The 15,522-nt window shown below is 39.1% G+C and overlaps 2 protein-coding genes across 5 annotated transcripts in view; one reads left to right on the top strand and one right to left on the bottom strand.

The window, feature by feature from the left end:
* The window catches only part of DZIP1 (DAZ interacting zinc finger protein 1), a 65,252-nt gene extending 53,711 nt beyond the window's left edge, over window positions 1–11,541 (top strand). For all 4 annotated transcript variants that reach the window (XM_073664148.1, XM_073664146.1, XM_073664145.1 and 1 more), the window contains 5 exons: window positions 85–138; window positions 2,411–2,622; window positions 3,473–3,603; window positions 6,173–6,335; window positions 10,780–11,541. In XM_073664148.1, coding sequence (XP_073520249.1) covers window positions 85–138; window positions 2,411–2,622; window positions 3,473–3,603; window positions 6,173–6,335; window positions 10,780–10,862 — 643 coding nt within the window. In that variant the 3' untranslated portion in view covers window positions 10,863–11,541. The remainder of the gene's footprint in view (window positions 1–84; window positions 139–2,410; window positions 2,623–3,472; window positions 3,604–6,172; window positions 6,336–10,779) is intronic.
* A 1,627-nt stretch (window positions 11,542–13,168) lies between these two features.
* CLDN10 (claudin 10) overlaps window positions 13,169–15,522 on the bottom strand; it is a 43,600-nt gene continuing 41,246 nt past the window's right edge. The window contains exon 5 of the mRNA XM_073664150.1: window positions 13,169–13,291. Coding sequence (XP_073520251.1) covers window positions 13,189–13,291 — 103 coding nt within the window. The 3' untranslated portion in view covers window positions 13,169–13,188. The remainder of the gene's footprint in view (window positions 13,292–15,522) is intronic.

The raw sequence follows: 15,522 nt of genomic DNA, 5'->3' as shown, positions 1-15,522 counted from the left end.
TGACCTCAGAGCTGCACTCCCAATATGTACAACTGTTTGTTCAACATTAGATAATACAATTAATTCTCATTTATCTTTTTCAAGAATTAAGCTGGTATCCTCAAAGGAAGCTATTGTGACAAAGCCATCAAGTATTACGTAAGCATTTTATTAGAATTTTTTTGGCATATATGATGTTCATTCATATTCAGTTTGTTAGATAAACCATTCACCCGGCTGCTGCTGCTTGACATATTTAGGCTTCATAGCGTTGTAATCTTCGGAGCGTCTGGGACTTGAGGATACATCCATTGGGCGGGTTTCACACAGAGTTTTACTTAAAAACAAAAAACAGCAGAGTCTTGTAACAATTTTTGAGCCAAAGTTTAATGTGCATCCAGCAGGAAGGAGACGTATAAGTCATTTCCTTCTAGAAAGTCCTTTCTTTATAGCTCCTTCTCTTCCTCTCTGCTCTGTTGACTGGGCGTCACTGCCGGCTCCCCCTAACTCCGTGCAGTTAGTCAGCAGGGAGCTGGCTGTCAATCAACATGATGTTGGCAGTGACGCCCATTCAACAGAGCAGAAGAAAAGAAACTGATCTGTCAACGGGACGTCACCGGAAGAAGGAGAATCGCCAGCAGGAGCGGTCAGTGACCGTTTTGAGTCAGGAAAGCACAATAGAACTAGCCTGTAAATAGCAACTACCTGCCGATAAGTGCTTAGCCCCAATAAAAAAGAGACCCGGATAACCACTTTAACATATCATTTGACACACAGTGAACTGATTAATTGCATTTAAAAAGATATATACTTTAAAAATATAAGTTACATAACGCAAGTCATCATGTGACTATGCCAATAGAAAAAATGCATGACTGTCAAATTTAAGGCAAAAACAAATAAATAGTCTGCATCCTGACTGGGATAAAGATTGAAGTGAAGACTTCTCAGTGGACCGTTCGGATGTGGCCCAGGGGGATTTATGTCTTGTCACCATTCATATTAGCCTTAGACCCCGATTCAGAAAAACTAACATTTTGTACCCCAATTTTCATGAGGTCTGTGTAGAAATAAGAGGCTCCTCTTAAAAATTAAACCAATGGTTACACTTTATTTCATAAACTAATAGTACATATGATAATAAGCAACTGTGTAATATTTCTTATCTCTGCCAGGATTGATGAGTCATTATCAAAATTCTCAATTCTGAGGTAAAATCTGTATTCAGTGAAGACAGACCTTCCCATCACTGAGATTGGAGATGGCAGCTGCTATTGATAAGATTCTATGTAGATGGAAGGGAGCAGAGGAGGGAGGAGCTCTGTCTCTAGCTCCTCCCCCTCCTAGCTATATAGAATCCTATCAATAGCAGCTGCCATCTCCAATCTCAGTGATGGGAAGGTCTGTCTTCACTGAATACAGATTTTACCTCAGAATTGAGAATTTTGATTTTTTATTAAATAAAAATGAAAACGACGGTTACACTTTAATAAATTTGTGTCATCTCGGGACTGCAGTGCGCCATCACCTGAAATATCCGAGACTGGAGTACATTTCTATCGATCTATCTAAAATGAAAATACGGACAGCACTCCTTCCAAAAAGGGGGTGATTTATTAAGCCTTTCTCAAGCTTGAGAAAGGCTCACACACAGAGCCGAAATGTCGCTGCAGCTCTATTTGTGGTAATAAATCACCCCCTTTTTGGAAGGAGTGCTGTCCTTATTTTCATTTTATATACAAAGGTTGGTACATACCAGGAGGACGGGCACCCTGCTTCTTTATCCCAGTTTGCATGTGCTGCTTGAGATTTTCTTTTTTTCTATCTATCTATCTATCTATCCCATATCTATCTATCTATCTATCTATCTATCTATCTATCTATCTATCTATCTATCTATCTATCTATCACTTTTGTGTTATAAATGATAGGGAATTTGTTGAACTTGTCCATGCCCCATCTTACTGGAGCGCTGCCCTTATTTCTAAAAGGTAGCGGAGCTGTCCAAGGCTGGCATAAAAACATCAAAAGTTTCCAAATTTTTGCACAATTTAGAGTTGAATTTTGCAGCATTTCAAGCAGTTTTTCGCCAGAATTTGAGTGAAAATTGCTTGATGATCTGTCTCCTTAGTGTCTGTTTCAACATTTGAAGTCATTATTGGTCTCCAGATTCCCCTGGCGGTGGGAAGCCTTTGTATTATACCCCTCACTAATGGAAGCTCATTCTGTGAAGTAAAATATGTGTAAATGTCAATCTTTGAGATGATGGCTGTATTTTAGGTGTTTGAAGGCCGGTTTAGAACTTGTGTCCAGAGATGCAGTGTTCATATCCACTACCATAATGAAAAATAGCACCACTTCTGCACCGTGTGAACATGGCCTTAGTGAGGGTACAGTAACCTCATTCATAACTAATCGTGCTTCATTGCAGGACTCCTCCGTTTAGCTCTGAGGATGAGTCAGACTTGCAGGATGAGTATGCGTGGCATCACAAACGTCAGGATCTTTTCAAAGCGAAATCTTCACTTAATGGGAAAGTCGGAGTTGGTTTTGCTACAACCGAAAGTGAGTCAGATGGCAGTGTGCTGGAGGAGATAAAGCCACCGCCAGCCCAGAGGCCGGCTCCTGCCAAACCAGCCAGAGGTTAGCACTCCTCAGACACTTAGCCTGCAAATATATCTTTCATGTCAGTACAGAATTACATTACTCTTTTCTGTATGAGCCAATCTATGTGTCCAGGGATCAAGTAGACATGAATACAATGTGCCTTGTGCATGAGGGGTAGAGCAGATAGAAAGTGTCACTATTTCCCATAGAAACCAATCAAATCTTTTATTTTCTAAACTTTATATCTACTTTGTAATTACTTTATGACTACTATGATCTGGGCGTATGGCTACTAGACTCGGCTAGTATTATGACTACTATGGTCTGGGCGTATTATTACTACTTCTATACTCAGCCAGTGTTATGACTACTATGGTCTGACAATATTATGTCTACTATGGTCTGACGGTATTATGATTACTCTTGTCTGGTAGTATTATGACTACTATGGTCTGGCAGTATTATTATGACTACTATGGTCTGGGCGTATTATTACTACTTCTATACTCAGCCAGTGTTATGACTACTATGGTCTGACGGTATTATGATTACTCTTGTCTGGTAGTATTATGACTACTATGGTCTGGCAGTATTATGACTACTATGGTCTGGCAGTATTATGACTACTATGGTCTGGCAGTATTATGACTACTATGGTCTGGCAGTATTATGACTACTATGGTCTGGCAGCATTATGGCCCTTTGTGAGGCCATACTAGTCTCATCTCCGTCGATGGTTCCCGGATGGACCTTCTAGTTATATTTTCTCTGAGATATACCTGGCTGCAATCGTGCAGCCAGCGGTTTTGCAAGCATTAATCAGGTAACATATTATACTTCATTTACTTACTGATTTTTGGGCTTTTTTCTTTCTTGTATTTAATAGCAACACTGGTGAAAGAACGTTCTGCACAGTTGGATATGGCACGGTCTGCGCGTCCAGCTGACCTGAAGCCAGTTGGCGGAGTAGACATTGCTGATGCCTTTGTTCACAAAGATCCAGTCATGGAGTTAAAGGTAAGAATTACTGATAACCAAACGTGATCGATTAACCCTTTAACCGAGCACGCTCGGGGACAAATAAAGCAAATTGAATTAAAGGAAGGGATACACATATAATCCCTACCCTGCCAGATCCACAAATCAAAACAAGAAATAGCATATATAGTGGATATAAAACTTAACTTTTACTATCAAAAAGATTAAAAGCTATCCTCAATATAACTTACTGACAATACACGTAACTAATATATAAAACACATAAAGCTGTGAAAATTGCCCGTGTCCCTGTAATGGTTCAAGAACTAACAATGGTCAGAAGAAATGGCAATGACATCAGCAGATTTCTCAATGCAAACATAGGACCCTCAGGCCTGGAGATCAGTGCATCTAGTGTGATATAATGGGGCAAAAGAGAAAAGGAAAGGTCTCACCAATTGCGTGGTTCTCTGAGCAATGTCATCTTCAAAATGCCCCTTTGAGTGGAGTCCTGGTAGTCGGCTATCCCTGTCAGTCCCTATTATCTGGAACTGACCTTGAGACCCCAACACTCCTGCCCTTACAAGGGCAGTCCACAGCTGGCCCTGATGTAGCTAGACTGACCCTGTGCACGCTCGGGCCCTAACCCAGTATCTTCGGCGTACTCAAAAACTGTGTTCGAGTTGCCGCGGCTGCATGGCTTGCGGATGTTAGACAGCTGCGACACATGCAGGGATTGCTTGTTTGTTAGGCAATCCCTGCTCGGTTAGGACGTTAAAGAGTTAACCGAGCATGTTCACTCATCACTAGTAAGAATCCTAAAATCTATTTATCAGGTATCTAAAGTACTCTTACTAGACCATAAATAATAGCATACTTATATGCTAACACATGGTAAAACTTAAGAAAACACAGACCTAATTGTCTAAGGATATTATTAAAAAATGGAAAAAAAAAACATTTAAAAATATTTAAGAAAAATTCCAAAATATAAAAGTTTACATCTGCCCCTTTTGGTCAAACTTAAATGGCAAAATGAAAAAAAAGAAACATAACATTTGGTTTTGCTGCATGTGTAAGTGGCCAAACTAATAAAATATAAAAATATTTATCCCATACTATGAATGCCTGCACAAACAAAAGAAATTCTAACTTTAGAATTGGTGTTTTTCAAGTTCCACATTCTTCTTCCACCCCCCCGCCCCCTCAAAAATGCAATAAAAACTTTCAAAATGTATGTCAGAATGGGATCAATAAAAAGGCCATAAAAAACAACGTTCTACATTTTTTAATCACTGAAATAAAATAAAGTTTAGTATCACTGTATTTGTACTGACCTGGAGGATTATGTCGCGAGGTAATTTTTAGCACACAGGGAACATTGTACAGTAAAAACAAAACTCTAAAAAGAATGGCGGGATTGCTTTTTTTTCACCATTTGACCCCATTTGGATTTTTTTTTCTTGTTTTCAGTACATTATATGGTAAAATGAATGGTCTGAACTCATCTCACAAAAAACAAGCCCTCATACGGCTATGCTGACGGAAAAATAATAAAATTATGGTTTTTGAAAGAAGGAGAGGAAGAAACAAAAACATAAAAAAAATCCTGATCCTATCGTCAGAAAATGACCCATTTTTTCAGGTTTTTGTGTTACATGTTTTCTTTTTGTTTTAAAATTGGCAATGTTATTCTTTTTCTTTATATCATGATATTTATTACAAAAAAAGTAAAAAATTGTTATCTTACAATTCTCACGCTGGCCACTGGGTCTTTTTAGACTATACTTCCTGTCCTTTCAGGAAGAGTTTTCAGCAGGCTCATTATCAGCTGAGGCAGGATTACAATGACAGGTAACACAGCTCATAACAAAAGGTCTACCAATCACAATAGGTGATGTCACACCTAACCTGCTCCCTCTCCCATCATAATGACCTTTGTACACGCTCATTAGACACTTCAATATAGAAGAGAGGGTCAGGATATGTTCATTATGGATACAAACATGATTTGTTTCCAGAAACAATAGAGTTTAAAAAGCCGCAATGGCCAGTGTGAAAATGTAAACATTTCTATATTTTAGCCCTAGAAGCCAAAACAGTGTAAAACAAAGTGCCATTTCACTAGTAGGAGCACTAAAATATACAAGACCTTTATTTGCTGTTGGCATAAGCGCAGCATCAAGAAGGATAACATAAAAATGTGATTTATACCTTGCAATAACAACAAAAAAGCACAAAACGGCATGAGATGATCAAAGTGTTATAGGTACAGAAAAATAGCATCACTGAAAAATAAAACTCCTAAAGCTATGTTGACAGAAAAATTAAAAAAATATTGGCCCCTGGAAGGCAACAAGGAAAAAACAAAAAATTAGCTTTGTCCTTAAGGCCCGAAATAGACTGCTGCTGAAGGAGTTAAAAGACATGTGAAGCCAAAAATAATCCAGAATCCATGTATAACACACACAGCCAGTGTCTCCGGTGCAGCAGAGCATTGTTACCCCCTGCTGCGTCCCCTCCGGAGTTCCCTGTTAGCTCCTGAATGTTTGATAAAGAACAGATTTCCAACAATATTCATCTTGTTTCTGTTTCTTTTGCTCAACAGGTTACCGACCTTGATGACACTGAATTTGACAGCACTTCACTAGAGGACGAACCGTTTGAAGTGCCAAGATCTGTGAAACCCAGAAAGGCTACTGCGCCCAAGAAAGAGCTTCCTGAAACTGCTGTGAGAAATACTTTCAGTGCTTCTAAATTGACAAAAGGAGGTATGTCATTGACAGAGTCCTGTTATACAGGCATTCACGGGTTCCTAGAAAGTCTGAACCTGGGGAGATTTATCCAGCAAAATGTGGCAGGTTTCAATTTCAAGATGCTGCAAAAAAAGGGAAAAAATTTCTGTGTTTTCACAAACTTTACTTCTACCTGACAGTCTCAGAAAGTGTTGCAATAAAAGTGATGACCTATGCCGCTTTCACCCATCCAAGAGAAGAAATTAAATACTGCAAATAGATTTGTCATATTTGTATCAGTTGTAACATGGTGTAAGGAAAGGATTGGAAAGGTTAACCCTTTCCCGACATCCACCGTACATGTAGGGCGTAAGTTAGGAGTGGGTGTATGGAGAGGGCTGACAGGCTGAGCTCCCCCCATACACAGAGGATAATGACTACATGTCACAGCCAGCCCTTAACCGCCATGACCGTAACCTGTTAAATGCCACACTCCCTGACAGAAGTTATGTCGCTTATCCATGTTATGTAAATAAAAGCTTATAACCTGACGTTAAATTCATCCATTGGTTTTATAAATTACTCTTTTGAAAGCTGAAACCCTCCCAAATTTGGTTTAGGTTAAGAAAATAAATTGGCATCAGTGCTGAAATATTGATCATTTAATGAACACAGAATGGTCAGATTTTGGCAAGACAAAAGTTTTGTCGCCCACAGAAAGTAATGTGATCAATATATAATTATCTTAAAATACAAATATATGTTGCATAACATTGGTGAATGAAGTTGTGGTGCTATTAGAGTCATATTTAATATTTTGTGTGACTTCCATGAGCTTGAAGGACTGCATCCATGCGGTTCAACAATGATTCATACAATTTATTAATGAAGTCATCAGGAATAGCAAAGAATGCAGTCTTACATGCCTGCCAGAGTTCATCTAGATTCTTTGGTTTTGTCTTCCAAGCCTCCTCTTTCATTCTACCCCAAACACGCTCAATGATGTTCATGTCTGGTGACTTGGCTGGCCAGTCCTTGAGCACCTTGATCTTTTTTGCCTGGAGGAACTTTGTTGTAGAGATGAATGAATGAGATGGAGCACAATCCTGCTGCAGAATTTGACCCCTTTTATGATATGGAATGTAAGAGGTAGCTAATACTTCTTGATATTTTAGGCTATTGATATTGCCTTCCACCTTGCAAATGTTTCGCACACCCCCATACTGAATGTAACCCCAGACCATGATCTTTCCACCACCAAATTTAACTGTTTTCCGAGTGTATTTTGGATCCATACGGGGTCCAGTAGGTCTCCTGCAGTATTTGCGGCGGCTGTGGTGTGATTCTACTGAAGATTCATCAGAGAAATCCACCTTCTGACACTTTTCCAGCGTCCATCTGTTTAGCAGGCTGTGGGACTTTGCAAATGCCACACGTTTTTTTTATTTGCCTTTTGTTTAGTGCTGGCTTCTGGTCACCGATTCCACCATGGAGGCCATTTCGAGACAGAATTCTACAAACTGTTCTAGTTGACACAGGGACTTGAGGTGACCAGGCCTGTTGGAGCTCTGCTGCAGTGGAAGAGGGGCTTGCTTTGGATTTTCTAACCAACAAACGTTCCTCCTGAGCAGTTGTCTTGCGGGGTCTGCTGGACCTGGGCTTGTCAAACACATCTCCAGTCTCTTCAAATCTTTTTTTAATTCTTTGTACTTGATGCTGAGACACATTAAAGGTGCCAGCCACCTCTGCAGTGGATCTGGTCTTCAGCCTCTTGATAATCAAGGCTTTGGTAGCAGGGTGGATTTTTGGCATGTTGTCAGAGCTCAAGTTGCAGTTCAAGTGAAGGTCTGGGGTGCTGGGTTTCTTTTCATACACACCCACTAATTAACCCATTATTTACTGAGCACTGTGAAGATGTAAACTAGGATTGGGTGCATTATATGACCAGGCGACAAAACTTTTGTCTTGCCAAAATCTGACCATTCTGTGTTCATTAAATGATCAATATTTCAGCATTGATGTCAATTTATTTTCTTAACCTAAACCAAATTTGGGAGGCTTTCAGCTTTCAAAAGAGTAATTTATAAAACCAATGGGTGAATTTAACGTCAGGTTATAAGCTTTTATTTACATAACATGGATAAGCGACATAACTTCTGTCAGGGAGTGTATGATAGCGGCATTAACAGCGCACAAGCATTGGGGCGTGTCATTCTATTCACCCACTGACCGCTCCGCAACGTAATCGTAGGTCACTGGTGGGTTGCTATGACAGTTGGGGACTGTTGAAGACCCCCGTGTCTGCCATCATGGAACTCTGTGGTATTGCTGTATATAGTACAACCGATCAGACGATCACAGGTTCAAGTCCCTTGAGGGGGACTAACAAATAGAGAAGGAAGTAAAAGAAAAAAGTTTGAAAAAAAATAAGAAAAAAATACATAAAAATTTGAATCAACTCACCTTTTCCCCCACTAAAAATAAAGATATTACAAAAATATACATGTTATTGCTGCATTCATAAAAGTTCTGATCTATTAAAATATAAAATCTTTGAACCCGATCGGTAAACACTGAAAGAATTAGGGAGAAAAAAAGCCAAAATTGTTTTTTTTTTATTTTTTTGGTCACCGCAATGCTGCAACAAGAATGCTATAAGAAGCGATCAAAATGTCATATCTATCACAAAATGGCATCAATAAAAATGACTTGTTCCATAAAAAATAAGATTTTGCACAGCTCCATTGACTGAAAAAGGAAAACGTTACAAGTCTTGGAAAATGGCAACACAATTAAAAAAAAGTAAAACAATGTCCTCTTTGTGAGGAGGGTGTATGGGTGGGCTCTGGAGTAGTGTTATATGGGTGACACTCAACTCTAACTTGCACTGTCTGGGCTCGTTCCAATAGCGTCAGTTTAACTCCTTAAATGCTGCAGTAGGTAGTTACTAAGGCGTCTGAACAATTAAAGATATGGGGTGGCTTCTATCGCCCTCCGTGTCCTCTTGGACTGCTAGTCTTGTCATGTTAGCCGGGAGCCTGCTGAAGGCCTCCAAGTCTCTGCCATTTTGGTACTCTTATGAAGTCAAGCGCAGACAGGTCTTCAGAGGAGAGCTCTTATTTTACAATAGACAGAATGCTAAAGTATTGTAGTGCGTTGTACAGCTATCAGACCAGCAACGGTTCACGTCACCTAGGGAAATTACAAAAAAAAGTTGAAATATTTTTTACAACATATAAAAAATAAAAATTCAAACCCATCACTTTTTCCTATCTTTTAAATAAAAAACGAACTAAACTGTTAAAAAATATGATTAGAAGTGCATACCATTTAAAGACTAACTGTGAGTTTAATTTTTTTTTTATAAATTAATAGCACAAGTCAATTCACGAAACTTTGTAATATAGCGTATTAGTAGAGATTGGCAATTTTTTTCGAGTGGAATTGAATTCTACTTGAATTTTACAAATATCCACATTCTGTAAAATACAGATTATTTGTAATTCATTCAATGTGAATATAACGAAATGGCGGCCACATGCGACCCCCATCTTTCTGAACAGTAGAGTTCCGGCAAAAGGTTAAAAAAAACCTTTCCAGAGTGACCAACGGGCCGGAGATGCAGCGCAGCCGAGGAGCGGAGAACAGGACAACACGATAATCACTCTTTATATATTATGTTCCTTATCCTGCTCGGTGAACAACGTTAAAATAAGTAAATAAATAATGCCCGAATTGCCATATTTTTGGTCACCTTGCTTCACAAAAAAAACATTGAAAAGCAAGCAAATAGTTTTATGTATCCCACATTGGTATCATTAATACTTACGTGGATGGAATTGCTGTGTTTTTTTTGGTTTTTTTATTCCATCCCAGTATATTAAAGGCTGAATTAAATGATGTCTCTGAAAAATACTACTTATCCTGCAAAAACAAGCCGTCGTGTTGAAGGAAAAATAAAAAGTTATGGCTATTGTAAGATGCGGATGAAAAAAAAATTATGTTCTATTTATAGTCCAATTACATTTATAGTCTCATAGCTTTTAAGGCTGAAGGTAGAATGAAGTTCATTTAATTCAACCTATAACCTAACATGTTTCAGAAGAAGCCAAAAACCCCATGGGTCAGACACTAATAGCTCCATATTAGGGGAAAAATTCCTTCCTGACGCCACATTCTGCAATCAGACAAGTTCCTTGGATCAACGCCCCATCACACTTACAGAAATCTTTCCCGACTTTTTCATGATCTCCGATTAACACGTATTTTTTCAGATATGCTCACTACTGGACTGGGTTTATAGGTCAGGGAAATGAAAGTGACTTTTTTTGACTACAGAATCAGGTCAGTGGGTTTGTGAGATATTTTTCAGGTCTGTAAAAAATTTGCTTGGCTTTGTTGTTAAAACCTATAGATGTTTCTTATGAATTCCCTGCAGTCCGTGCACTGATGACATATTCCCGTCTTCCCTGCCTTACAGATACCCGTGACGTGGACACCTCCAGCACACTAGTGAGCAGCTTAGTGACTGTGAGTGACTTCAGTGACACATCGGACGTCTGACTCTTCGCCCACAATAAAATACATTGCACAGTGCCTTAAGGACTTGTACAGCCAGTGTTTGCAATCCTAAAGTGTTTTTTTAATGGTACCCTTTGTATGTTTTATGTCTTTGTATTACCAGATGTAGCGAATTATGCAAACACCATTGATGTCCTCCCTGATCACAGATGCAGTATTATATTTGTCTTTTCTGTCCACACTTTGACGTCTTATCTCAGTACGGTACAATGAATTCATGTGAAGCACTTACTGTTCCTATTTTCCGCTGCCTCCGCCGCTTTGTAAAATTCAAAGCATTAATATACTGCAAAATGCACACCGGAGCCTTGCAGAATTGATCCAGCGTTTGGCCACATGCATTATGGTGTCTAAATTCTACAAAATATTTCCACTTACTCTAGATTTCTATTCTGTAAGATGCAATACGAGGCTTTATACCCCTCTAAATGTATGTGATGAAGTGCAGCAAGATAGTCATACGTTCTACCAAAAGATGCACATTAGCTAGAGAATATTTGCCTGCTCTTTTCACAGTGTAGCTGCAAACCTCTAAAGCACAAGATTTTATAGGATTTTTTTTTAATTCTATGGTTGAAAAAGCGGTACTGTATTTTTTACTTCTTTTTTTGTACTGGAGCTTAACAGAAAAACAGTATTAAAATCTTGACTTTAAAATTAATTTCTGTGAACGCTTTATGAATTCCATGAAATCTAATATGGAATAATGTGCGAATCAACTTTAAGTATAATGCCGTGATGTTAAAGAACTGTATCCCACCGAAAAGACTAGAACCTCAATATTTTAACTATGTGCTTTTAGTACATAAAGGAAAAAATCCGGCTGGACAATGGGAGCATTCCTATCAAGGCTTCTAAGAAATACCACCTGCTGGCACCAATGTGAGACCCAAATCTATCTATGATGACACAATTGCTGTAAAACAGTGTTCAGAGATCAAATGTTGTAATCATGTAAGGTAGCCCCATCTAACTATTATTATTAATATGGCATCAACATATTTTCTAGATCTGCTGTTATTTAGTTATGCTCGTTCCACACATGCATAATATGGGCAGAGTTTAACCCTACACAGCTATAAATTCCCACCCCAATACAGATGTAAAGGGAACCTGCCCCCACCAGGGGCAGCATGGATCAGGGCTCAGTGGTGCCAGACTAGTCTCGTCTCTTCCTATAGTTCCCGGACGGATCTTTAAACTAACGCTGGAGCGTCACAGAGTAAAGCATACTTGGTGGCAATCATGCAGCCAGGCTCAGGCTTCCCTGGTTTCGGCAGCATGAATCGAATGACAGGTTCCCTTTAATAGCCCAAACTAGCAGCATCATAGGAATCTAAAAGGAGCATGTATAACATTTGTGTACAACTGGCCCAAGACTGTGCGTTACCAAACATTTCACTTACTACACTAGTGTGTGATGTGCTGTCAGGTACCAAGACATCATGACACATCGTGGAGCCATAGGTGACTGGACACTGATGGCAGGGGAAGAGAAGTGTTGGTTAAGTAAGTTTATTTTATTTTTTTTCTATTTTATACCTCCTCTATTTAAACCCTGTTAAATGTTAAAAAGGTATAACATGTAAATACGTCATGTAATTGATCAATTTTACACTCTGTTTTAGCTGCATTTTACTTCTACCTATGTAGTCTTTCAAAGTGTCTACAATGAGGGGCATGGCTGCAAAGAGTCCCAACTTATCCTCCATAATATTATTGTGGTGGACACAAAGTAGTGGGCCATTGTGCAAGGACTGTTTACGGAGCCCCCTCTTATCCCATCCCTCATCATAAAGCTCCTAAATATTTCTAACAATCCACCAATAATTATGAGCTGTGAGGTTTATTAGCTTAAGTCCTTGTGCAAGCTAATTGGTAATAGGAAATTGCTTGTAGGATGACAGTGGGCCCCCTAACCTATTGGGGCAGCTGCACAGGTTATACCAATGGTATGCCCGCCACTGATTGGTGGAAATGTGGTCCATTAATAAGGTGGCAGAAGAAAAACCATCTTCCATGCTTGTTGCTAGTTTCTCCCCACAGTTTCATCACTTATTCATGCAGTCATTGATTTCAGTCACTTGCTATTGTTAGTTTGATAGCAAGTAGAATGCTTAATAAGATGTAATTCTAGAAAATATTGAAGTCTGAACCAAATGACAAGTAAGAACAAAATAATGAATTCTTTACACTAAGAATGAATGAATGAAGCTTTATTTTTGTTATTTATTCCTTTCATTTTTTTACTTTTTTTTTTTTTTACTTCTTACTTTTTTCTTCTTTCTGTTCCTCTAATTAAAATGTTTCAGACAAAGGTTTTTGTGTTATATTCTTCCGAGGCACCAGTCGTCTTCAGTTTGGTAATTCCTTTGGCTTGGCTGTATGAAATCTTATTGGATGACGCTGGTCTGAAAAGAAAAGATATATATTGTACCAGTGTTACTTCTGTTAGCTTTTGTATGCTTTACTAATAACATTTTAGTGTGTGGAGAAAATTTAGTTCCAGAAGGTAAGATATAATAAATTATCAATTAACATGGTTCATTTGATTGTATGAATCAGTGGAAGATAAATGGGCCTTTTAGGTCAAATAAAATTGGACCCTTAATTTGACACCCAGGACATAATGGCATAGTGTTTGTGTTACCCTCCGCACCCTTTTTATGGTCAGTGACTGAAGCCTCACACCCTTTTTTGCTATAAATGTAGCTTCTTTGGAGAGGAGAGTCCTGCACAGGTTGTCAACCTGAACAGCCGGGCCGTCCTTCTCCAAAGCGTTCTTAAAGTACGCTCCTGTGGTACGTTCTTCCTTCATATGGATGTTTCCTGGCCTTCAGTTTTTTACCAAACACAATCTACGCTCACATATATACAGAAAATTAAAGGAATATTCTCATGTTGTGTTTTGAGTGCACCGCTTCCTTATGGCTGGGGGCGGTGTGCTCCTGAAGATTGATCGTTCATTCCAGCTTCTTTGCATGTACCACTTGTCCAAACTGGGCACCCTCCCTGGCTGCTGTATGAGAAGCAGGGGGGGACTGGAATAAAGTATAGAGCCTGCTGGCGTTATACGCTCTTTACTTAGGTAACCGAATCCTCTGAGACTTCAGGGTGGTCATTATCGGCGCCAAAAGGGTTCATTTAAAATAATGATCGCCTCTTTACCCGCCATTTTTTCCTCAGACCTGGTGTGCAGAGCGGTTGTGTAGACTCTGTGAACCTATGAGAGAGAATTCATTGGTGGCCAGTGCGATCCTCCTGCAATCTGACTTCTGTGCTCTCTGCTGTGTGACTGGTCTGTGAGCGCAGCAGCAGTTTTCAATCCCTGTTCTAGGTACTACCAACCCCAAAGTGCATATTTGGCGCACTTGTTTTGGCGTCTTTTATGTATGCGTGTCCATCCCCCAGTTGCATTCTACGATGAGCATCCATGCTCAATTTTTGGCACACTTTTTTTGTGTAACGTGCGCGCTTCCTTAGGTTGCAGGGCTCTGATCAGTATTGCTGATCAGAGTCTGTGCCAAAGTACTTTATCTTTTTCTATAAGTAAAGTAACAGACATTGCAGTGTGAGTGACGTCCGATTTTCTTGTAGAAAGAAATAATAACAGTAGTAAATACCGAGTAGTTTTATAGATAGAGAAGTAGGGCATTAAGAGAGCAAACGTCGCAGTATTAGTGACATCCGTTTTTCTTTTGCAGAAAAAAATAATAGTACCATGTAGCTTCATAGGTAGGACACTAGTGTAGTGAACGTCACTGTAAAATTTTCAATTTCAAGGGTTTTTTTTCACTTCTTTTTCTTTTTTTTTCTAAGTGTTTCTTCTAAATTTTTCCTCTTTGCTTTTTTACTTTTTTTCTCGCGGCTCCCAGATCAACAAGCGCGGCTGGCCATGACATACTGCGCATGCGCGGCATAGTAACGTCAGTGCAAGCCGGGAACAGAATTCGAATGGCCAACCCTGACTAAATGCGACCCTATGACTAAACGAGCAGGTAGGATATAAACATATAAAGTGTTTTTTACACATGATTATAGCGCCGATTTTAATGAAAAAAGCGTGTTAGTGATGCACATTGCATCACTACCAACGCAATGGAGGCAGTTTACATAGTAGAAAGGACATGACAGGTTCCCTTTAAGCAATAGAGACCCCAAGCTGAGGAAGGGGACTGAATCGGCATGGACTGAATTAGAGTCCCGGTCCGTCCCTGAGTATGGTGACTGATCAATGCAGCTTTAATTAACCACACAGTTATAAGCACTTTTTACTTTTTGTGTCATCCCTTTTTTTCTCATAGATTGTAAGCTCTTGTAAGCAGGGCCCTCACTCCTCTTGTTAAATTGTAGAATTATCAGTTACTCTGTAATAATGTGGGATGTCTGTAGACGTCCCATCTGAATTGTAAAGTGCTGCGGAATATATTGGCACTATATAAATAAAATTATTATCAATATTATTGATGACCGGTCTGTCTATGGATAGATCATCAATATCACCTGCCTGGAAAAATACCTTTAAGTAAACATGAAATTTGGTGTAAAATCAAAATATTATCAGTGTTCAGGCTCATCCAGCCGAGTACATTACACAGTGAACAAGGGATAAGACAAGTGGAAAAAAAAACAATACAAATGA

The sequence above is a fragment of the Phyllobates terribilis genome, unplaced genomic scaffold, assembly GCF_046119375.1.
Source record: "Phyllobates terribilis strain yellow unplaced genomic scaffold, ASM4611937v1 Scaffold_2__4_contigs__length_985480577, whole genome shotgun sequence".
NCBI lineage: Eukaryota > Metazoa > Chordata > Amphibia > Anura > Dendrobatidae > Phyllobates > Phyllobates terribilis.
The sequence above is the reverse complement of the archived record's forward strand: the minus strand, read 5'-3'. Positions and strand labels throughout refer to the sequence as shown.